At 34.2% G+C, this 26,436-nt stretch overlaps 2 protein-coding genes across 5 annotated transcripts in view; both read left to right on the forward strand.

The window, feature by feature from the left end:
• CADM2 (cell adhesion molecule 2) overlaps window positions 1–26,436 on the forward strand; it is a 1,102,443-nt gene that overhangs the window by 783,296 nt on the left and 292,711 nt on the right. The window lies entirely within an intron of this gene.
• Window positions 585–1,624, forward strand: LOC308507477 (acidic leucine-rich nuclear phosphoprotein 32 family member A-like). Its single transcript, XM_081072475.1, has one exon. It carries the CDS (start codon window positions 742–744, stop codon window positions 1,489–1,491), a length of 750 nt encoding a protein of 249 aa, XP_080928601.1. The 5' UTR covers window positions 585–741; the 3' UTR covers window positions 1,492–1,624.

Consider the following 26,436-nt stretch of genomic DNA (forward strand, 5'->3'; position numbering starts at 1 on the left):
TTTGCTTATCTGAAAGTAAAAAGTTACTCTCCATGCATGAAATATTTTCTTCCTTATAAAACTAGGGAATAAATTTAGATTTAGGTGAAATACAGTTATATAGCTATGGATAGATTTGATATATAAAGATAGAATGAAAGATATAAAGGCAGATAGATAGATGATAGATAGATGATAGATGATAGATAGATGATAGATAGATAGATAGATAGATGATAGATGAGAGAGAGAGAGAGAGAGAGAGAGAGACAGACAGACAGACAGACAGACAGAGACAGAGACAGAGAGAAAAAGAGACAGAGAGAGAGAGAGGTAGGTAGATTTTCTTAGGATTCTTCACACTCAAATACTATTTAGTACATCAGGCATTGCCAAGAAGTCATTTCAGCATGATGATTTGACTCTATATTTATTACAGAAGAATACTGCTTAATGAGTGTTTCTTCTATAGCTATTTCAATCACCATAATTGACCTTACCTCTCTAATTTTTATTATTATTATTATTTTTAATTTATATAAACCAGACAAGTTGGGAAAACCCAAGTTTAACAAAGTTCTAGTCATTTTCGAAACAAAAGAAAACACATATACTCACAGCCTATTAACATATACTGGGGGGCTCGAGAACCGAGCGGAGCTGGTTGAGCCTTCAAAGTCCTAAAACGCGCGGCCGTGGGTTCGGGGTTTATTGATTGAATTCCGCCGGCGCGGGAGCCTCTGCAGAGAGAGAGCGCGAGAGATGGACATGGACAAACGGATTCATTTAGAGCTGCGGAACAGGACGCCCTCTGATGTGAAAGAACTTATCCTGGACAACTGTCGGTCAAATGAAGGCAAAATCGAAGGCCTCACAGATGAATTTGAAGAACTGGAGTTTTTAAGTACAATCAACGTAGGCCTCACCTCAGTCGCAGACTTACCAAAGTTAAACAAACTTAAGAAGCTTGAACTAAGCGATAACAGAATCTCGGGGGGCCTGGAAGTATTGGCAGAAAAGTGTCCGAACCTCACACATCTAAATTTAAGTGGCAACAAAATTAAAGACCTCAGCACAATGGAGCCACTGAAAAAGTTAGAAAACCTCAAGAGCTTAGACCTTTTCAATTGTGAGGTAACCAACCTGAATGACTACCGAGAAAACGTGTTCAAGCTCCTCCCGCAACTCACATATCTTGATGGCTATGACCGGGATGACAAGGAGGCCCCTGACTCGGACGCCGAGGGCTATGTAGAGGGCCTGGACGAGGACGAGGAGGACGAGGATGAGGAAGAATATGATGAGGATGCTCAGATAGTGGAAGACGAAGAGGACGAGGAAGAGGAGGAGGAAGGTGAAGAAGAGGATGTCAGCGGAGAGGAAGAGGAGGATGAAGAAGGTTATAATGATGGGGAAGTAGACAATGAAGAAGATGAAGAAGACCTTGGTGAAGAAGAAAGGGGTCAGAAGCGAAAACGAGAACCTGAAGATGAGGGAGAAGACGATGACTAAGTGGAATAACCTATTTTGAAAAATTCCTATTGTGATTTGACTGTTTTTACTCGTACCCCCCCAAATCCCGCCCCCCGAAACTTATTTTTTTCTTATTGTAACGTTGCTGTGGGAACGAGAAGGGAAAAGTGTACTGGGGGTTGTGGGGGAGGGAGGGTAGGAGGGGGTGGAATAAAATACTATTTTTACTGCCAAAAAAAAAACAAAAAAAAAACATATACTGAAAAAAATTCTTATAAACTGCAATCACTCTAGTCTATTATCTAGCTACTCAACAATGAAAGCTAGAAGCTTTTCCTCTAAGATAAGGAACAAGATAAAGATGCCCACTCTCACTATATTTATCCAACATATTATTGCCAGAGCAATTAGGTGAGAATAAGATATAAAAAGTATTCAAACTGCCTTAAAAAAAAGGAGGAAAAAAAGAAGTAAAACTGTGACCATTTGTGGATGACATGACTTTATATAGAAAAAAAAAATCAAAAAACGGTTAAAAGTAATAAACAAATTCAGTAAAGTCGCAGGATAAAAAATCAATATATAAACGAAGTCAGTTGCTTTTCTATACAGTAACAGAAAAAGAAATTAAGAAACAGTTCCATTTATAATTGTAATAAGAATAATAAAATACTTAGTAATAAGTTAAACCAAGAAGGTGAAAGGCCTGTGCACTGAAAACTGTAAGACATTGATGGGGGAAAAAAAAGAAAGAAAAAGAAAACATGAAGAAGACCAGAAAAGGAAAGATATTTCATGCTCGTGGATTGGAAGAATTAATATTGTTAAAATGTTTATAGTAGCCAGAGATTACAGATTCAATGCAATGCCTGTCAAAATTCCAGTGACGTTTCTTTTTTACAGAAACAGAACAATTTTATAAGTTGTATGGAACCACAAAAGACCCCAAGTAGCGAAAGCAATCTTGAGAAAGAAGAACTGCAGGCATCACACTCCCTCATTTCAAACTATATTGCAAAACTATAGTAATCAAGAGAGTATGATCTTGACATAAAAACAGATACCTAGATCAATGAAACAGAATAGATACCCCAGAAGTAAACACATGCATATGGTCAATTAACTTATAACAAAGGAACCAAGAGTATACAATAGGGAAAACTATAATTGCTTCAATAAAAGGTGTTGACAAAACTGAGCAGCCACATGCAAAAGAATGACACTAGACTGCTATCTTATACCATACACAAAATTTACTCAAACTGGATTAAAAACTTTAGTGTAAGACCTGAAATCATAAAACTCCTAAAAGAAAACAGACAATAAGCTTCTTGACATCAGTCTTGACAATGACTTTTTGAATCTGACTCCAAAAGCAAAAGAAACAATAACAAATATAAACAAGTGGGAACAAAGCAAACTAAAATGCTTTGCAAATCAAAGGAAATTATCAACAAAATGAAAAAGCAACCTAGCAAATAGGAGAAAATATTTGCAAATCATGTACTTCTTATAAGGGGGTAATATGCAAAATATGCAAAGAACTCATACAACTCAATATCAAAAAACAAAAGAAAACAAAAAATCCAATTTTGAAAATAGGCAGAGGATCTGAATAGATGTTTTTCCAAAGAAGACATGCAGATGACCAATAGGCACATGAAAAGATGTTCAACATCAATAATCATCAAATAAATGCAAACTAAACTATAATGAGATATCACCTCACATCAGTTAAAATGACTATTATCAAATGTAAAAGAAATGCATTTGATAAATGTAAATGTAAAAGAAATAACAAACATTGGTGATGATGTGGAGAAGAGAGAAATTGCACTGTTGGAAATGTAAATCGGTGCAGCCACAATGGAGAACAGTTTGGAGGTTTCTCAACAACTTAAAAATAGGACTAATATGATCTAGCAATTCCACTTCTGGGTATTTTTTTCAAAAAAAAATGAAAATACTAATTAGAACAGATATATTCAACTTTGTGTTCGTTGCAACATGATTTACAATAGACAAGATGTGGAAACAATCTAAATACCCATTGATGGATGAATAAATAAAGAAGATGTGGTTCATATATACAATGGAATACTATTCTGCTATAAAAAAATGAATCTTGCCATTTGTAACAACATGGAGAGATCTTGAGGGCATTATGATAAGTAAGACAAATACAGCATGATTTCACTTATATGAGGAATATAAAACACAAACAAAACAAAACCAAAAAAAAACAAGCTCATAGATACAAAGAATATGCTGATGGTTACGACAGGGTAGGATGGTGGGGTATGGGTAAAATGGGTGAAGGAGGACAAAAAGTACAAGCTTCCAAGTATGAAATAAATAAGTCATGGGGGAGTAATGTATAGCATGGTGACTATAGTTAATATTAGTCTATTGCATACATGAGAGTTGCTAAGAGAGTAAATCTTAACACTATTTATAATAAAACAATAAAATCTAACAACTGGAAATGCCATTTAATGACACATTAATTCATTCACATTTAATTATTAATTTATCAATTTCCAAAATTTTTATTGAATTTATGTCACTCATCAAAAATAGTTATAATATATTTTGTATTTTGAAGTCAAATCTAAAATGTTAACAGTCCCAATGATTTCAAATAAATTATATGTAGCAGCAAAAATAAATGTTTAGAATCTAATTTTAAAAGACTGCACACAATATTTGCAAAAACTTATCCCAAGAAAATAAACATCACAGATTTACCTTAGATTATCTCATTTATCCTTGAATTACTAGTATCATAATGAAACAGAAGTTTGCATTATCAGTTTATATATCCTACTATTAAACTGAATAGTACCAATTTTCATACCAAAACAAATTTTGAGGGAATAGAATCATGATGTTTTTGTGGTTGAAAGGTTCTCTGTAGCCTTAGAGGCAGCTGTCATCTTAAAGTAGATTGGAGTATGGATAGTAAGTTTTAAGATATCAATCATATTATCACTTTTAAAACTGGTAGACAGATGGATATACTGAAATATATTTTATGTTAGTGAGGTTTAAACAAATTAGACAGGATTTGTTTTTTTGTCAAATCATTCAACTATCTCAGCTTCATCAATAGCTTGTGCAAATGTAAACTACAGATCCAAAATTAACTTGAATGTGCAAATGAGAAACAGAAAGAAATAATTTAAGGGGAAATAATAATGTAGCTGGGGAATTAATAAGATGACAACAAAAGTATTGAAAATATATAGAAAATGCAAGTTTCAGTCATTGTGAGGAACACAGTGTCAAGGAGTGTTCTTATTTTGAAAGATAATACCGCTATTTAATTTTAAATATCAAAGCATTTATAGTTACAGGTGAGAAAGCAGTTGGAATAGATGAAATTTAAACCATTGTCTAAATATAAATAAAATATATTAGCTACCTCATGAGACAATTTCTTATTGGTAATTTTAAAAACAAAGATATGTCAGAAAATAGAAATTTAAAAGTTTGAATTCTTGTTGTCAATTCCTGTGACATGTGACACTGAAGTCTGCATTCAAAATAATTGCTTTTCTTTTTAATTATTGAGAGTTATATGCAAAGGGCAGATGTGATCTATGGTGAGATGAAAACATTTAATTTTCACTCTTGCAAACAGATTTAGTTTAATCAGCTGGTTTTACATTGGAAACAAATCTGGTATAAACAGTAGTATTAGATGTTAAAGAGAAGCCAGGTACAATTAATATAAGGGTCAAACAACTTAAAGCAAGAAAATTAATTACATACAACATTCTGGTTGGAATCTACTTGGAATGGATGACCAAGTTGGTAGCATTTCATTTTCTAAGGGATTTGGTAAACTAGTTTTCATATATTTTTCATATCTGTACATACAGTGTTCTATTCCTACTCACTTTATCTTATAAAATGTTTTACTCTTCCAATAAATAACTGTATGCCCCATTTGCATATCTTGTCCCAATGGGAGCTGTAGTAACATTTGGTCCAATAGCTTCAGTAAATGGATCAGGTATAATGTACTCTTCCTGACAGTGTGGGGGTCAAATAACTTACACTTTTTGACACGAATCCAATGGTTTTTTTAATTGACCGTTTTTGCAATTGATAGTTACTATTCTTCAGGTTTGTTATTTGATAGCCTTTAATTTTTGCTCCCCTGTGATACTTACATTATCATGACCATTTGCATTGTCTTTTTATTCTTAATTTTTTGTGTTTTCTCCCCTCTTTTTTCTTACTGCCATCATTATCTTCTTCTTGTATCAGTATAGTAGTTTACCACCAGATTCCTTAGTTTTTATTTGTTTGTTTATTTGTTTGTTTTTTTCAAATTACCATAACAATTCACATTTGTGTTTAAGAGTTTCAAGATCCTACAGCATCAGCTGGCTCCTTTTGATTAATTGTTTTTATTTTATTTTTGTGTGTGTGTGTGTGTGTGTGCAAGAAATTTGTCCTGACAACCCTACCACAAAGTATTTGGAGCCAACTTCCTTCTGGCTCTCTGCATTAGTTCTAATTAATTCCTCACATCGAATATTAATATGTTTGTTCATTTTAAATTATATTCTCTATATTGAGAACTCAATTCTACTCACAAAAGAGAGGTTGAAATTCCTCAAACCATTTGACCTGAGCATCTAAAATATTTAGATATCACCTTCTGTTTCCGTATAAGATATAATTTCAGCCAATAGCTTCCTTGCTTATATTTTTGAAATCTCTCCATATAATTGGTAAGTGCATTAGTGCAAAGTCACTTGCTCCTGTCTTAGATAAAAATTTTTCCCCAGGGGAAAAAGACACACTAAAAAACAACAACAGTGAATCTTGTTATTTGGCTACCAAATAAACTATCTCACATTTGGAAAATCCCATCTGTACTACTATCACTTTATATTGTTCAAGCTGAGATTTAAAAAATCAAATGTGCTGTTCCTCCAACCATTTGAGCTGTATATTTTACTCTTTCACTCAGAAAATAAAATTGGAACTAAGGTACATATAATTTACTTTCCTAAAAAAAAAAAAAAATATTCTGTAGCTCACAGAGACAATGGGAAGCTACTATTTCATAAATCACTTGAGTTGTAAGGAATCATATAGTGAATTTCTAAATTCAAAACACTTCTTTTTACAAATTATTACTTCCTTAGAGGTTGTTGAGGGATATGAGATATGTTTTTCCAGTAAGTTGACCACCTATTATGTGTTAAGCACTGGTCTTGCTGCTAGGAGTACAAAGGGCTTTGTCCAGCAGTATCTAACACTCTCTCATTTCCTATTACTGGATTATAGAATACAAGAGCACACACTGACATTTTCATGAATTTAAAAATAAGTATATTGTTATTTTATTTTCCTTGTTAGAGGCTTTGACCATTGATCAGAACTAGCTTTATGATAGTGTCATCTAGCGGTTCTTATGCCAGTTGGTAGGCATTTGCCTGTAGAGGTATTTTTTTACTTCCGGTGGGTGAATTTCACCTGATAAAGCATGCTATAGATGTTATGCGCACATATCTTTCTACATATGGTAATCTTTCCTGGGGCCTTGTGTTAAAAATCAGTATAAAGGAATATTCTCAATAGGTTACTGAATATAATGATCTGATTGTATCTGCCTCTCAATGCTAAAAAGCACATGATCAACTTTTAAGAAATGGATGATAAAATAAACTAAATTGATATTTTTAAATTAAGTATATCAGTAATTTAAATTATACATTTTATTTTATTACAGTTTGACTGATAGTATTGGAGAGGATAATTATTTAGGAGCAGAAACAAAAAACATAACAGATACTTTGAAAGGATGTTAGTTTCTCTCAGTAGCAATTATGGCATGTCTGAAAACTTCTATCTGAAATATATCTTTTCCACATTAAAAACTGCTCAACTACTAATATAATTCTAGTGTTTCGATGGTCAACCCTCTGACCCAAACATGAAGACCAGCTATATATAGCATAGATAAAACTTTCCGATGGAGACTTATGGAGGCAATTCTCAAATTCCTGTCCAGTACCATTGTTCCACAATGTTTTCTTTAAAAGAGAATATTTTTTTTTGTTTGTTTGAGATTGTTCTCCTCCCACTGCTTGTTATGTATATACTTCATTGATTTAGTTCTTTCTGCTATGTGATTGCATTTTACTTTTTCCGAGTCTATCAATTTCTGAAAAGTGATGGCCTGAGCAGTTCACATCGCTCTCTGGGTGCTTTATGTAAATAATAATAATAAAAACCCCTGAAGCTTCATCCCTGTTCCCAGTGGTATCCCACTGACCTCTTTTCAGCTTGAAAAGGTTCTATCTATGGCTGATTTTTTTCCTTCCCACTGGCAATTTTCAGCCTACTGTGCTTCTTCATCTGATTTCTTGACTCTTTCTTGACTTAAGAATTAATTATTGAAATGTATCAGATGCACTCTGAAAATGTCAGTGTATTTGGTTGGATTTACTAAGCAGCACAGCTTTTCAGACAACATGATATTGGAACTGAATTTCAAGTAGTGCTTTTCTCCACACATTCTTTTCACAGGCAACACAAAAACATAATGCAGATGATCCATACCATCTCTGAAAAGGTTTGTGCTGTAGAAGGCCATTTGTCTCTATCACTTTAAAGCAGAATGTTTACCTTCGCATTTCAGTGCCTTCTTTCTCATTGAAACTTTAACAAACACTTTGTATAGAACTACAAGAGACTCACGGAAGCTGTCCGTCTAGCCTCCTGCCTCCAAACCAGCCTGTGGCTAATTTAATCTGTCCAATTCAGATGGTTATTGATCCTGGTATAAAAGGAATTCACAGCCTCCCTTGTATTTGGAGGAATATTCTACAAGCCTTATTCTCACAAACTCAGGCACAAGAATTCATACACTGAATAGCACGACAAGGCAGCTTGAGAGTGGAAGCAATTTAAACACAAAGATTAAAATCGCCTGAAAAGAGATTCAAAAGCATTTATTAAAACGTTCCAGGTGTGGGTTTAAGAAGGAAAGAGATACTTCAATTCACAAGATGTATTTTAAAAAAATATTAATAAAATAATATCTTAAAGAGCTTAGACTCTATACTTATTTGTTAACTTATAAAATAATTATTAGACACCTAGAGTAAGCCACCCTCTCTTTCAGGTGTTTCTGTTTCCCTGGTGTATAGAACCAATGAGAGAGAAAAATCCAAATCCTCATAGAACATATGTCCAAGTAGGGGAAGACAAACAAAATGGCAAAATAAGAAAACAATATAGTTATGTTTGAAGGGGATTAGTATTATCGAGAAAAAGCAGAGAATGGGGTTGGGCCAGGCCTGGAGGTGGTGGGGTTGCTATTTTAAATGTAGTCACAGTAAGGCCTTACTGAGAAAGTGACATTTGGACAAACTGAATATGGCAAGGGACCGGGTCATGAGGCTATTGGAGGGAAAGCACTGTAAATAAGGAATAAGACCTGTGCAAGAATAAGACCTGTGCCTTAAGGCAGCAGCATGCTTCCCTGCTTAAGAAAGAACAAGGGATGGTGTAGGTGGAACAGATTGAGGCAGGGGAAGAAAGGAAGTAAGGTGTGCCAAGGAGTAGAGGAAATCAGGGATAACAGGACCTGGTTGTATAGGGCCTGGTCGGCTAATTTATGGGCTTGGCTTTAACTCTGAGTGTATTGGAGGATATCCTACAGGGGAGTAGCATGATCTGCCTTATGCATTTAAAAGATAATTTTGGTTGCTGTGTTGGGGAGTGGAGATAATGTAATACTACAGGAGAGAGATAATGGCTTTTATCATGTGCTAGCACTGAGCTGGTGAGAAGAAACTGCATTTGATTTGAAAGGATAGCTGGTGGAATTTTCTCACAGTTTAGAGGCAGAATACAAGAGAAAGCAAGGTCAAGGACATCTACAAAACTTTGACAAAACATATATGCAAACGTTGATAGTTTATATCCTTTTACCACGGTTGAGGTAAATAGCTATGAGGTGTATTATAGACTTTTTTTCCATAGATATACATACATATGTATAATGTGTGTGTCTATGTATACTATTACATAATTGTATCATATTCCATAATATGGATAATCCAAAATATTTCCCAACTCAGAAATTTAGGTTGTTTTCTTTCCCTTCATTCATCATTATACAAAGTGTTTCAATAAACAAATTTTAAATATGTATGTGCTTTTATTCTGGTTCTTTTACATTTACAAGATAAATACCCAGAAGTTGGTCTGCTGGATTAAATAATACACCTGTTAGTAAATTTTCTTTTGTATTATTCCCGATTACTTTTATATAAGATTGTGGAATTATTTTTACCAATACAAATCCACAAATACAGAAATTTTCACTTCCCTGCCTCTTAGCATCAGATATAATCACTTTTTAAAAGGTATTTTCACTTGGTAGCTAGATTTTATTACTTCTATGACGATTAGCTTCTATAATCTCCTTGAGTACCTGTTATAATTATTTAACTAAAATTCTCTTAAACATTTTGAATCATCTTTCTGGAAATAGAGAATGGTTAGTAAACATATTCTTCTCTCAAATATATATATACTTTTTTTAATATTCCCCCTTTTCCCCAAAGGTATTGCAGAAAATCAATATGATCTGTTAGATTCCTAAAAACTGAGTAGGTACATCATTTTTCAAAATTTGATTTAATTTGATATAATATTTAAAACTGATGTCAGTGTTTTATATTCAGAAATTAGGGAATTGAATTACAAATTATGTATTCTACTCAATTATATTTCATTGTCATTTTATACCAACTGATTTTGTTTTAACCCAAGATTATCTGTGCTAATAATGATGATGAAATATGTGTACAAATGATTTTATATAAAATTAATTGTGTGAAATACAATTGGGCAGTCTTGCCTATTTTCTTTCTGAGATTCCTCCCTTGTTGATCTTTCTCCCTTTCATCTATTCTCTCTCCATTTCTCTATGATCTGTTTATTTTTTCTGTTGGACTCATAGCCCTTACCCAAGGGTACGCCTCCTCACTCCAACATAATGAAAAGAGCAACATTTATGATCAACTAGGAAGTACAGAAGATATGTTGGTCAGGGAAATAAAATGATCAGATGAAGTAAATTTTCTGGATAACTAGCACTTTATTTCAAGCATAATGATATTTTTATTTTAATCACTTTGATGAAAAAATTCCCAAAATTGTAACTAAGACATCATTATGAACACAGATCATTCCACGACATCCAGTGACACTATCAAAGGTGTGATTGAGGTCGAAATTGCTTGGGCTTTTTGACAGATATTTGCAGCGATTGAGGATTGTTTTTTGCTTATTTTCAATTTCTAGAACTATGCCACCTGATAATTAGAACTAATTAATTACATAAATAGGACTGAAGTACATTTGATGGAACCCTGTGTATCGGTTTTAACCTAAAAAAGATTTTAGAATAGAAAATGAGGAGAATTCATGTAGTAACATCAAGATTCTAATCATAAAAATAAGAGTACAAACAATGTAACTGCATTTTTCTCAATTCAATCAAATATTGGGCCTTCCTTTTATTATGGGCCTTCCTTCCTCTGCTTCCCTGTCCCACCCCTCCCTTTTCTCCCTCTGCATTTCCCTAACACCTCTTAATCCTATAGAACTGTCATATAGCTCCTAGGCTACACTGGGGACCACAGAACCTCCAAAGGGATTCTTCAAACTCTCTTCCTGGACTGACTATGCTGTCCTGTCTGTTTTAAGGGTTTGTCCCAGCATTAGGAGCTACTCAGGCAGAATTGCTCAAGGATTCCTCAAAACTGTCTGGAGCTTCTCTTTCTTCCATTTACTCAGGGGATGACTGCCCACCCCCCAACTTCCAATCTCTGTTCTACTCATTTTTCTCCTTATGGGTGTGTCTTAAATCCTGGCATTGCCACCATCATGTTTCTTTCCAAATATTTTGTTTAAGTCCAAATATTGCCTACTAGGACCTAGGCTTTCAAAATCTAAAAGCCATTCAAACTTAATTTTCCTCTCATTTTTGAACATGTATTTTCCCTGTATCGGGACACTGAACATTCTAAGTACTGCAGTGGGGCAGAGTGAAGAGAAGACCTAAGTGGATCAGGAGGAAGGAAGGAAGGAAGGAAGGAAGGAAGGAAGGAAGGAAGGAAGGAAGGAAGGAAGGAAGGAAGGAAGGAAGGAAGGAAAAAATGTAATAATATGTCAGAAACTTTGCCACCATATTATAATAAATAGCAGAAGTACTACTAACAACATCCTATACTTATCTGACCCTTGAATGTTTACCAAGCACTTTCATTTACATTTAAAAATAATTGTTTGTTCAACTTTGTAGAATAATAGCTTGATAGATGAGAAATGTATGATAATGTAAAAGACATTAAATAATTTACTTTAGGGTTATCAGTAACACATTACTGAAACCCAGATCTTCATACTGTATGACAAATAATTTTCTACTCCATACTTTCTTAAATGTTTGTATATTAATAGAAATAAATTAAGAGGAAAGGGTGAGTAAGACATTTGTAGTAAATGATGAGAGACTGAGAGAGTATTGGGAGAAAGTGAAAGCACCATCAATAAAGGGCATAGAATCAACTCCAAAACTTTTAGTCTTCTGTGATGTTCTTGTGCCTTATAACTGGGGGGGAAAACAAACAAACAAAAAAAAACAAAAACAAAAAAAAATGTTACTTGTGGTAGCAGAAATGCAATAAACAATATAAAACAATAGTCCCAGATGTGATATGTAGACTGTTTCATTGTTTGAAATAGACTGAAAACTGCAAATTTATGAAAACTTGGACCTTGTTAGTTCCACAAATATTTAATCGCTGTCTTGATAAACTCATCAAAAATGCTAGCATTCTCAGTTTTGTGTTTGTTTGTTTTTAAACATTATATGGTATGTGGAAAAAGTTTTCTAATAGATTATGTATTATAGGATGACATTCTATGGGAAGGACAATAAGTGTAGCCCAAAATAAGGAGGATTAGTAATCAATATATTGGAAATCTTTGATGTAAGTCAGTTACCTCAATAAACTATAATGGTATTTGGTTCAAAGGAATATGGTTAAATTTTAAAATTTTACTATAACATCAAATGTTTTCTCAGCGTTTTTTTCAAAACTTCATGTGTATGAAATTGTTTTATACATTGAGAACTTTTTTCTTCTTTTTCTGATGAAGCATAATTCCAGTAGTGGAAAAGAGGATATTTATGTAGATTTTTTTCCCTCTATACAACTTTTAAGGAACATTTCTCTTTTTACACATCAAAGCCTTTTTCTTGTCATACTGCTCTTAATATTTCTCAATATTGTTAGCTTTTCAAATAAAAGCACTGAAAAGTTCATTTATATTCTTTTTTTAACCAACTTTATCTCATTTATGTCTAGACAACCATTTAGAAAACTAAGCACACAGCATTGCCAAAAAGAAAAAAGGAAAAAAAAAACCAGAAAAAAAAAAAAAAACCTGAAGCAGGCAAAATAGTCTAAATTATCCTTGTCTCTCCTTTCTAGTCAATTTATTTCTGTATCCAAGTTTCTGATAGGTATCTGTGTTTGTGCAGGGAGTCTGACTGAATCTACGCCAGCTGAATGCTCACTTACCTGCATCTAATGATATCAGAGCTCTAGATGCAAATGGGATGGAGAAAACCAGGAGAGAGGTTGTGTTAGTTATACTGCATATGGCTCAGTTTCACTTGATTTGAAAAGTCTTCCCCGACTGCTTTATTCACCCTACACATACCTGCCCCATTCCCATCCTATTTGGGTGGCTTTCTTTTATGATACACTGTCCTTCCTCTCTAACAGCACTTATCACACTTGATTGTCTTTATTTATGTGTTTCTTTATCAGCAAAAACTGTAAGGAACTTCACTAGTCCCTAATACAGTACCTAATCCCCAGGTATTCACTGCATCCGCAGGAACTTTATTAGTCCCTACCACAGTACCTTATCCACAGGTCTTCTGAATAAATTAATTATGAAAATCTCTAAGCAGCCCAAGACTTGCTGTAAATATGAGGTTAGTAATAACAATAATGAAAATGATAATAGCTGACTGTGGGGACAGAGCCCCAGAGTGCAGTTTCCAGGCTCTTGGCCTCACATGGAAAGGTACTGGCTCGGGTAGTAAATGACCATCAACTGTGATTGGATGGCCATCAGCTATGGCTACTTGGCCATCATCTGTAACCAGTGAGCCATTGGCCACTAATATAACTGCTGTGGCTACGCTAGCAGAAAATGGGGGCTAGCCAGAAGATGGTGGCTGAGCCTGCAAGAGGCACAGTGAGGGTTGCGAACAGTGTGGCTCCTGCTTCCTGTGTCTCCAACCCAGCCGCCAGCGAGAGTATAGTGGTGTGACTCCCCCATCTGTGATTCCATGGGTGTTCCTTTTGGGCCTCACCATATCCTGCGTTCTTATGTGGGGAGCGGGAGCAGAGACCCCGCAGGCCGACCTACACGACACATGGTGCAGCTAGCAGGCTGCCCAGCACCACACTGACTTATTGGGCACATATTAAGTGTCCATGCTTTTCTAAGTGCTTTCAACCATTAATATCTTACTTTCTTTATGAAAACCTTCGAAGAAAGAATTGTTATGGACTTCATTGTTATGAAAATAATTTGCATGATAACTATTCTTCTGATATCTCACTTTTCTGGTATAATCTATTTTTTCCTACTTATTTTCACATTATTAAATGCTCTAATGAAGTGCAGATCAATTTTGTTATAAATTGCCAATCTAAAAAGACAGTGTCACTTGCTCTAAAATAGATATGATTTAGGATATATCTGTATCTTGCAACAGTTTATGGAAAACTACGTAGAAAAAGTGCTTGCAGGGATGTCCATCCAGTAAGTGAAAGAATATGGATGTTTTGTATATTTATATTAGTGACTAAGTACAGGGAAGAAGACATACAGTCATGCAGGGAGTCACTCAGGTTCTCTGGTCCCGCTCCCCACATAAGAACTCAGGATATGGTCAGGCCAAAAAGGAACACCCATGGAGCCATAGATAGGGGAGTCACACCACTATAGTCTCACTGGTGGCTGGATTGGAGACACAGGAAGCAGAAGCCACATGATCCACAACCTGCTGTCCACTTCTCTTTGCCAACCAACCCCATTTGCTATCTGCAATCCCCTGTGCTAACTGCAATCTGCGCTTGCTATCTCAGCCACCATCTTCTTGCTAGCCCCCATTTTCTACTAGCGTATTCATGGCAGTTATATTAGTGGCCAAAGGCTCACTGGTTACAGCTGACGGCCAACTAGCCACAGCTGATGGCCATCCAGTCACAGTTGATAGCCATTTACTACCTGAGCCAGCACCTTTTCACTTGTGGCCAAGAGCCTGGAAACTGCACTCCTGGCTCTGACCCCACACATACATGGTAGCAAAACCACTATCACTAAACCAAGAATATTTTTATGTGCAGATGCTCAGGAATCCATTTGGGCTTGAAATAAAGTAAATACATTATAATTCTACCATTTATTTTGGTCAGTTTCAAATGTTAATATTTACTTCTACTTAAATTGTTTTTGGTTATTTAGATAGAAGGATGTGGAGTTATACATTTGATATCAGTTATTTTTATTGTTGCTATTTGTTTGCTTTATTTATGGTATTAGATTCTTTTGTTTTAATAGTATATAATGTTATGTTTTCTGTTTACTAATGATCAGGAGTAAAGTGCAAACCTATTCCTTTAAAATGATATATGTATATTTTTTTCATGCACTATTCTTGTCATTCTCTGTTATATATGAGTTGTAAGTACAATTAAAACTATACTGTGAGAAGTTTGTTGAACTATCTTAAGACACTTTTTATATCCCTCTTTCATTTAATCTCTAGTTCAACCATAATCACAGATTTTCATTTTTCTGAGAATGTCTAGTAATTGTCTCACAGCTCCAAATTTTCTGGGGTGGGTTTTTGTCTTGAATGAGTTTATTTTGATGCCCAGGTTAGCATTTTCTGAAATATGAATGGTGTCTTCTTCTCTGCTGCTTAATTTTCTGAGGTCATCTCCCAACTTCTCTAACATTTCCTACTTGTCCTTCTGACTTTAATTTTGCCGTTGGAAACTTGGGAACACTGCTGAAATGTTAGAGCTAGTGGGACTGAACATACAAACATTCTTCCTCTGGATTTCTTGCCATATTTGAAATAATCTATGATTCACTGAGGAATACTTTCAGTTATAGCATCAGGCATTATGTGAAATATATTTAATATTCAATCTTTATGTTCTTTAAATAAATTTGTAATATACCAGGGGTGCCAAAAAATGTATACACATAACTTGTATTCATCTTTTGTTAAAGGTATATTTTGAGTATTACAATTGTAATACAGCTTTTTCCTTTCTTAAAATGTGTATACATGTATTGACACCCTTTGTATATGAAAAATAGAATGAGAAACACATTTCTATTATTTTTTCCAGTTGTAAGAAGAACTAGATTTTTTAATTGGACAGTTTTAGATTTTAATAAACCCATTTTATTAAACCTATATTAAGGTTTTCCTATCCTATTTTATGGTTGAAAAAAAATGTCAAATATCATGGTGCAAGATAATTAGAATTTCAGATATCTGATGTTGCTCTAACACTGAGAGAAACAAAATTGGAGTATTATTTTATCAATTAGTATGCTAGATTAGGCTCCTCTATGCTATCAGTGTGCTTATCCATACGGGCACAAATATAACTTCAAATGTGACATTTTTTTTACCACATATTATAACTTAACAATCTCAGTAAGAACTTAATTCATGAAAAGTCAGCACTCAATTTTTTTCTGAGAACTCATTACAAAATTAGATATGTTTTGCATTTGGAATATAGAGAAGAGAAGAATTCAATATTAACTCAAATAAATGCAACAGATCTTTTTAAAAAGTAATTAACCAGGAGTATTCAGAACAGGAATGAAAGAATGTAGGTTAAAGTTGTCTATGGTAAAGCGTGGAGAGTATGTCAGCTGTGGAGAAACTCCAAAGCTGAGGCAAGGAGGAGGCAATGGCAGTGGTTGTGGAAGGGCATCTAACCCTCACCCAACTCCTAACCCTAGCCTAACCCTAACCCCAACCCTAACCCTAACCCTAACCCTAACCCTAGGCAGTGAACCTGAAAGTCATTGAGGAAGTATGTTTAAGGAGGAATGTTTGGCTGAGTAATATTCCACTGCATATGCATGATCCTAAAGTAAAGCAGATGTAGATCACACTTCATTTTTCCAATGAAAAATATTTTTCAAATGTTTTCGGGATTTTTAAAAGTTAAACTCTTATATTCTGAGCATGGTTGGATATGGATACCTTGCCATATTTATTTATTAATGTAATAATGCATATATTCATTTAAATTAGTATATTTAATAAAATCTATTGACTGAAAAATAGTTCATTTCTTTTCTCATATTTTATGGTTGTTTTATTCAAAGTTTTCACATATATCTTTGACATCAGATACTTGCCATCACCAAAGCCACTTGAGACATTTAACATGATTTTCCCAAAGCACATTTTTACATCTATTTAAGATATTTGAGGTATCGCAGGAATTTTTGATTTCATGCTGGCACTGGAAATTTTAGTGTAAACCTAAAGTATTCATTTGCTATTCATAATCTATACAAGGTATCCACTTAATACATTTTTCTTAAAGGACATTTTAAAAACTTAACAGCCTACACTTGCAGTTATCAAGGCATATGATCATGACTCAGTCCATGCTGAATTCTGTCTGCTTTTATCATTCTATTTGTTTAAGGATTGTGCCAGGTGACTTTTATAAGTATTTAGAGCCAGCACTAAATGAGGTCATTTGGTAAACATGTAGAATCTTTATCAGGACTAATGTCTACAGTAACTTTTCTCTGTCTCTCTTTCTCTCTCTCTCTCTCTCTCTCTCTCTCTCTGTGTGTGTATATATATATATATATATATATATATATGTGTATATATATATATATATATATGTACGTATGTATTTATATATATATATATAATATATATATTACATATATATGTATTTTTTTTAATTGGAGAATATTGGGGATTACAGGGAAAACTTTAATCTCTCATCTGTGTGTGTGTGTGTGTGTGTGTGCGTGTGTGTGTTATAACAAAGTAACTTAGGCTGTTCCCAAATCCATCAAATATGGAATTCTGATTCCAGCTTTATTAAATGGTTAATTTTTTAAAAAATGTTATTTGTCTTTCAATAGTTAGCATGAAACATTTTATATTAGACCAGGTGTACAGCATGGCTGTTGGACATTTATATAATTTATGAAGTGATTCTCCCAATAATTCTAGTACCCACCTGGAACTATACATAGTTGTTGCAACATTATTGACTGTGTTCCCTACACTGTACTTTACATCCCCATGACTATTTCGTAACTACCAATTTGTACTTCTTAATCCCTTCACCTGTTCTACCCCTCCCACCTTGTAACCATGAGTTTGATCTCTGTGTCTGTGAGTGTGCTGCTGTTTGGTTTGTTTTGTTCTTTATATTCCAAGTATAAATGAGATCATATGGTGTTTTTCTCTCCATGTCTGACTTATTTCACTTAGTATAACACACTTTAGGTCCATCCTTGTTGCAGCAAATGGTAATTTCCTTTTTTAATGGCTGAGTAATATTCCTTTATATATATGTACTACATCTTATTTATCCTATCATTTACTAATGGGCACTTAGGTTGCTTCCATATCTTGGCTGTTGTAAATTACACTCCAGTGAACATAAGGGTACATATATCTTTTCAAATTAATGTTTTGGATTTCTTTGTATAAATACCCAGAAGTCAAATTGCTGAACCATACGGTAATTCTATTTTTAATTTTTTGAGGAACCTCCAAACTGTCTTTCACAGTGACGGCACAAATTTGCAATCCCACCAACAGTGCACAAGGGTTCCCTTTTCTCTGCCTCCTTTCCAACACTTATTCGTTGATTTATTGACGATAGCCATTCTGACAGGTGTGAGGTGATATCTAATTGTGGTTTTAATTTGCATTTCTCTGATGATTAGTGATGTTGAGCATATTTTCATATGTCTATTAACAATCTGTATATCCTCTTTGGAGAAATGTCTATTCAGATCCTCTGCCCATTTTTTAATTGGATTGTTTGGTTTTTTGTTGTTATTGAGTTGTATTAGTTGTTTATAAATTTTGAATATTAACCCCTTATCAGATGTATTATGGGCAAATATTTTCTCCCTCAGTAATTTTTTTTCTTTTGATGATTTTCTTTGCTTTGTAAAAACTTTTTAGTTTGATGTACTCCCATTTGTTTATTTTTCATTTTGTTTCCCTTGCCCAAGGAGATATATCAGAATAAAAATATTGGGAAGAACAGTGTCAGAGAGTTTATTGCCTATATTTTCTTCTAGAGTTTTATTGTTTCACTTCTTACTTTTAGTCTTTGATATATTTTGAGTTTATTCTTGTATATGGAGTAAGAAAGTGGCCCAGTTTCATTTTTTTGCATGTGTCTGTCCAGTTTTCCCAACACCATTTATTGAATAGATTGTCTTTATCCCCTTGTATATTTTTTGCCTCCTTTGTCACAGATTAAATGACCATAGGCATGGGTTTATTTCTGGGATCTCTATTTTGTGCTATTGATCTACGTGTCTGTTTTTATCCTAACACCATGCTATTTTGACTACTATATGCCTCTAGTGTAGTTTAATATCAGGTAGCTTGATACCTCCAACTTTGTTCTTTCTCAAGATTGCCATGGATTTCGGGGTCTTTTATGGTTCCATATAAATTTTAAGATTATTTATTCAAGTTCTGTGTGAAATACAATTGGTATTTCTATAGGAATCACATTGGCTCTATAGATTGCTTTAGGTAGTATGGACTGTTTAACAGTGTTAATTCTTCCTATCCATGAGCATGGTGTATGCTTTCATTTATTTGTAACTTCTTCAGTTTCTTTCTTCAGTGTCTCATAATTTTTGAGTACAGGCCTTTACTTCCTAGGTTAAATTTATCTGTAGGTATTTTATTTTATTTTATTTTATTTTGAGGCAATTGTAAATGGAATCATTTTCTTAATTTCTCTTTCTGATGGTTTCTTATTGCTGTATAAAAATGCAACAAATTCCTAAATATGAGTTTTGCATCCTACTACTTTATTGAATTAGTTTATGAGTTCTATTTTTCGTGAAATTTCTGGGGTCCTCTATATATATTATCATTATCATGTCATCCACAAATAATGATGGTTTTACTCCTTCCTTCCTTTTACTTCTTTTTCTTGCCTAATTATTGTGACCAGGACTTCCAATACTATGTTGACTAAAAATGGTGAAAGTGGACATCCTGGTCTTTTTCCTGATTTTAAGGAAAATGCTTTTAGCTTTCCCCCATTGAATATGATGTTAATTGTAGGTTTACCATATGTGGCCTTTATTATGTTGAGATAGGTTCCCTCTATTTCCTCTTTGCTGAAAGTTTTTATCCTGAATGAATTTTGGATATTGTTAAATGCTTATTCTGCATCTATCAATATAATCATATGATTATTATCTTTCATTAGAATTTTGTGATGTATTACATTAATTGGTTTGGTAATAATGAACCAACATTTCATCCCAGGAACAAATCTCACCTGATCGTGGTGTATGATCTTTTTAATATATTGCTGAATTCAGTTTGCTACTATTTTATTGAGGATTTTTACATCTATGTTCATCAGGGTTATTGGGCTATAATTGTCATTTTCTGTAATGTCTTTGTCTGGTTTTGGAATCAAGGAAATGGTGGCTTTGTAAAATGAGCTTGGGCGCTTCTTTTCTCTTGAATTTTTTGGAATAGTTTTGGAAGGATAGGTGTTAATTCTTCTTTGAATACTTGGTAAAATTCAAATGTGAAGCCATCTTGTTCAGGACTTCTCTTTGTTGATAGTTTTTTGATTACTGATAGTTTTTGTTAGTAGTGACTGGTCACTTCAGATTTTCTGTTTCTTTTTTATTTATGTTGGAAGATTGTATGTTTCTAGAAATTTATCCATTTCATCCAGATTGTTGAATTTGTTGGCGTATATTTTTTTTGTAATACTTTCTTATAATCCTTTGTATTTCTATAATGTCAGTTGTCACTTTTTTTTCAAATTCTAATTTTATTTATTTGGACCCTCTCTCTTTTTTACTTGAGCATGGTTAAAACTTTATCAATTTTATTTATCTTTTCAATGAACCAGATCTTGCTTTCATTGCTTTTTTTGTATTTTCTTAAATCTATTCTGTTTAATAACACCCTGATCTTTAATATTTCCTTTTTTTTTAATTGCGTTGGGCTTTGCTATTCTTTTTTATTCTTTTCTATAAGTGTAAGGTTCAATTGTTCATTTGAGATTTTTTTCTACTTTTTCTGAGGTATGCTCATATTGCTATGAATTTACCTCTTAGGACTGTCTCCCAAAGATTTGGGGTTGTTGTGTGTTCATTTTCATTTGTTTCAAAGTATCTTTTGATTTCTCTCTTGATTGCATTGTTGACCCATTCATTATTTAATAGCTTGTTATTTAGCCTCCATGTGTTTGTTTGTTTTTTGTTTTTCTTGTAATTGATTTTGAGTTTCATACCATTATGGTCAAAGAAGAAACTTGATATGATTTCAATATGACACTTGATATTGCTATGATCTTAAATTTATTGAGACTAGTTTTGTGTCTTAACATGTGATCTATCTTTGAAAATGTTCCATGTGCACTTGAAAAGAATGTATATTCTGCAGGTTTGAGATAAAAAATGTTCTAAAAATATCAATTAAATATTCTGGTCTAGTGTGTCATTTAATGCCACTGTTCCCTTGTTGGTTTTCAGTCTGGAAGATCTGTCCATTGGTATCAATGGGATTTTAAAGTCCCCTACTATAATTGTGTTACTGTCAATCTCTGCTTTTATGTTGGTCAATATTTGTTTTATATATTTACGTGCTCTTTGTTGGGTGCATAGGTGTTTACTAAGATTATGTCCTCTTGTTAGTTGATCCCTTTATCATTATGTAATGTCCCTCTTTCTCTCTTAATATAAACTTTGTTTTAAAGTCTATTTTGTCTGATATTAAGTGTTGCTACCCCAGCTTTTGTCTGTGTGTTTGTTTTCATTTGCATGAAATATCTGTTTCTATCCCTTTACTTTCAGTCTGTGTGTGCTTTTCAATCTGAAGTGGGTCTCTTGTAGACAGCATAAGTATAGGTCTTGTTTCCTTATTCATTCACCTACACATTCTCATTTGACTGGGGCATTTAATCCATTTATGTTTAAAGAGATTGTAGATAGATACACAGTTATTGCCGTTTTATTATTCATATTTATTTATTTTCTTCCTCTTCTTCTTAAAGAAGTCTCTTTATCATTTCTTATTTTACTGGCTTAGTGGTGATGAACTCCTTTAGCTTTTTCTTTACTGGAAAGCTCTTTTAATCTGTTGGTTAATTCTGAATCATAGCTTTGCTGGGTAGAGTAATCTTGGTTGTAGGTCCTTGCTTATCATTGTTTTGAATATTTTATGCCAATCTCTTCGGGCCTTCAGCGTTTCTGTTGAGAAATCAGATGACAGTCTTTTAGGAGTTCTCTTGTTAATAACTAGTTGCTTTTCTCTTGCTGCTTTTAGGATTCCCTCTGTCTTTAATTTTTGCTCTTTTAATGATAATATATCTGGTGTGGACAACTTTGGTTTTCTCTTGTTTGGGACTGTGCATTTCCTGAGCTTTCAATCATATTTTCTTAGCCAGGTTAGGAAAGTTTTCAGTCATTACTTCTTCAGATAGATTCTTGATCACTTTCTGTCTCTCTTGTCCTTCTGTTACTCCTATGAAGTGAATGTTGTTATGTTTTATGTTGTCCCAAAGGTCCCGTAAACTATCCAATTTTTTTAATTCTTTTTTTCTTTTTGTTGACCTGATTGTGTGTTTTCTGCCTTCTTGTCTTCTAAATCTCTGTTTCAGGCCTCTGCTTTATCTAATCTGCTTTTTATTCCCTCTAATGTATTTTTCATTTTAATTATTGTATTATTCATTTCTGACTCATCCTTTTTTATGGTTTCTTTTCTTTTTTTTTTTTTTTGCTATATCTCTGTTTAAGTTCTAAGTTTCTTGAGCAGCCTTGTAGCCAGTATTTTGAAATCTGTCTCTATTAGATTGCTTGTCTCTATTTTGCTTAGTTCTTTGTCTAGAGTTTTTTTTTTTGTTTTGTTTTGTTTTGTTTTGTTTTTGTTTTTGTTTTCATTTTGGACATGTTTCTTTGCATTTTCATTCTGGTTGCCTCTCTGTGTTTGTTTCCATGTATTAGGTACAGCCCTTGTGTCTCCCAGTCTTCACTGGATAACTTTATATAGTAGAACTTGTATATGGCGCAGTGACACAGTCTTCCTGATCATCTATGCCATGTGTTTCTTTTCTTTTTTTTTTCAATTAAAGTTTATTGGGGTGACAATTGTTAGTAAAGTTACATAGATTTCAGGTTTACAGTTCTGTATACATCATCTATAAATCCCATTGTGTGTTCATCACCCAGAGTCAGTTATCCTTCCATCACCATATATTTGATCCCCTTACCCTCATCAACCACCCCCACCCCCCTTACCCTCTGGTAACCACTAAACTATTGTCTGTGTCTATGAGATTTTTTTCTCATTTGTTTGTTGTTTTTGGTTTATAAATCACATATCAGTGAAATCATATGGTTTTCGACTTTTTCTGTCTGACTTATTTCGCTTAGCATTATATTCTCAAGATCCATCCATGTTGTCACAAATGGTCCTATTTCATCTTTTCGTACCGCCGAATAGTATTCAATTGTGTATATATACCACAACTTCTTTATCCATTCATGTATCAACAGACATTTTGGTTGTTTCCATGTCTTGGCCACCGTAAACAAAGCTGCAATGAACACTGGAGCACACGTGTCTTTATGAATATATGTTTTCAGATCTTTTGGGTAGATACCCAGGAGAGGGATTGCTTGGTCATAAGGTAATTCTATTCTTAATTTTTTGAGGAACCTCCACACTGCCTTCCATAACGGCTGCACCAGTCTGCATTCCCACCAACAGTGGATGAGGATTCCTTTTTCTCCACAGCCTCTCCAACACTTGTTACTATTTGTCTTGTTGATGATAGCCATTCTAACTGGGGTGAGGTGATATCTCATTGTGGTTTTTATTTGCATTTCTCTGATGATTAGTGATGTTGAGCATTTTTTCATATGTCTATTTACCATTTGTATGTCCTCTTTGGAGAAATGTCTCTTCAGGTCCTCTGCCCATTTTTCAATTGGATTGTTTGTTTTTTGTTGTTGAGTTTCATGAGTTCCTTATATATTTTGGATATTAGCCCTTTATCAGAGGCACTGTTTGCAAAAACCTTCTCCTATTCAATTGGTTGCCTCATTATTTTGTCAATAGTTTCTTTTACTGTGCAGAAGCTTTTAAGTTTGATATAGTCCCATTCATATATTTCAGCTTTTACTTCCCTTGCCTTTGGAGTCAAATTCATAAAATGCTCTTTGAACCTAAGGTCCATAAGTTTAGTACCTATGTTTTCTTCTATTCAGTTTATTGTTTCAGGTCTTATACTTACGTCTTTGATCCATTTTGAATTAATTTTGGTACATGGTGACAGATAGCAGTCCAGTTTCATTCTTTTGCATGTGGCTTTCCAATTCTCCCAGCACCATTTATTGAAGAGGCTGTCTTTTCTTCATTATATGTTTTTGGCATTGTTGTCGAAAATTATCTGTCCATATTTATGTGGGTTTATTTCTGGGTTCTCAATTCTATTCCATTGGTCTATGTGTCTGTGTTTCTGCCAATACCATGCTGTTTTGATTATTGTTGCCCTGTAGTACAAGCTAAAATCAGGGAGTGTGATACCTCCAGCATTGTTCTTTTTTCTTAAGATTGCTTTTGCTATTTGGGGTCTTTTGTGGTTCCATACAAATCTGATGATATTTTGTTCTATTTCTTTAAAGAATGCTATTGGGATTTTGATGGGGATTGCATTAAATCTGTATATTGCTTTGGGTAATATGGTTATTTTAACTATATTGATTCTTCCAATCCGTGAACACGGAATATTTTCCCATTTCTTTGTGTCTTCTTTAATTTCTTTTAAAAATGTCTTTGGTTTTCAGAATATAGATCTTTCACATCCTTGGTTAAGATTATTTCTAGGTATTTTATTTTTTTGCTGCAATTGCAAAAGGAATTTCTTTTTCTGAGATTTCATTGTCAGTATATAGGAATGCAATGGACTTTTGTACGTTGATTTTGTAGCTGGCCACATTATTGTATCCGTTGACTGTTTCTGATAGCTTTTTGTGGAGCCATGTGTTTCAAGAGTGCCCCTTGTGTGGGTAGTGGGTGCCTTCCTGTTGTAGTTGAGCCTTGATTGCTTTTGACACTTCAGTGGGTGGAATTGACTCACAGGCTGACTAGGTGTGAGAATTGACCACCTTCATAACAAATGGCCTGCTGTGTGGGGGCTGACCCCACAGAAGGTGATTGCCTCATGGGTTCATGTGCCTGTTGAGACCACCCTTGAGTGTTCTATTTGTGGGGCTAATCAGGTAGTTTTCTGTTGTGGTCTGAAGCTGACCTCTAAGTGTCTTACTTCTGGGGCTTCTTAGGAGGGGCTCATGTGCAGGCCAAGGTCAGTCCCTGTCTGTGACCAGCCCTGAGCTACCTGTTAGGATCTAAAAAGCAATTTACAGTTGGTCGCTGACTGTGCTGGACCTGGTGGTGTGTGGGAGAGGCCATACTTAGAACCAAGGTCACTGCCACCAGCACCAGGCAGCTTAGCAAAGGCCCAGATGCCTTGAAGCCTAATATACCCACTGGTCCATAAGGCTCAGATACTGAAAGAGCATCAGTTGGTACATAATTTGAGTGACGCGGGTCCCAGGAGATCACTAAGCTAGGGCAAGTGTTCACTACATTAATACAAATTCAAGTTTGGTGCCAGTGCTAAGCCTGGTTCACCTGACCCATGTTCCCGAACACACCTTGGCCAACCACCACCTGCCTCAGGCCCACAGACCCCTGATAGTTTTCCAAGAAAGATTTATGCATGGGCTGGTGCTTGTTCCTTCCACCAAAATTTCCTTCAGTGGTATGCAAGGCAAGGCCCCCTGTTTGCTCTGAAATGGTTAAATAGTTGAATTGTTATTTAGTAAGAAGAAGACAAAGCATCATCTGAGGAGACCATCCATTCTTATGCCTCCTATCTTGTAAGCCACTCTAAAGTATTACTGTCCAAACTTAAACACTAATAACCAGATTGTCCACCTGTGGAAGCGGGGGGGGGGAATATATATATATATATATATATATATATATATATATATATATATATATATATATATAATAAAGAAGCTTTATCACATAAATGTAGAGTTGAGGTAACAGAAGAAATTTTCAAAAGGAATGTAATTGTTCAGTCATTGAGTATAAAAAGTAATGTGGGAACACTAGCCAACTAAAGTGGATAAAGGAAAAGTATATCTAAAGCAGAGGCTGAAAAACAAGCCAACTTAAAAAACAAATAAGAAGTAAACTTTCAAGGATTGCCTATGGTGAATTCTTTCCTTACTGGTTAGCTACGAATAAAAGATGAGCACAGAGATATTTTTGTCATGCAGCTGCAAAGGTAGGCAGATCTGCTTCCTATAATTGATGATACTGTTTTTTTGTGTTTCTTTTAGTATGACAGAATTTGTTTTTGTTTGTTTTTTTAAACAACAACAAACAAAAACAAACAGAGAAGCAATAAAACAACTTTGCTTATAGAGATATTGTGAACTGTGTTGTATATAGCAGATATATGGTTTGCTTACATATTCAAACACATCAAATACTTTTTGAATGCTTGAGGCAAGAAAGAAAGCACATTATAAAGA

Source organism: Rhinolophus hipposideros (genome assembly GCF_964194185.1).
Source record: "Rhinolophus hipposideros genome assembly, chromosome: 2".
Taxonomy (NCBI): Eukaryota; Metazoa; Chordata; class Mammalia; order Chiroptera; family Rhinolophidae; genus Rhinolophus; species Rhinolophus hipposideros.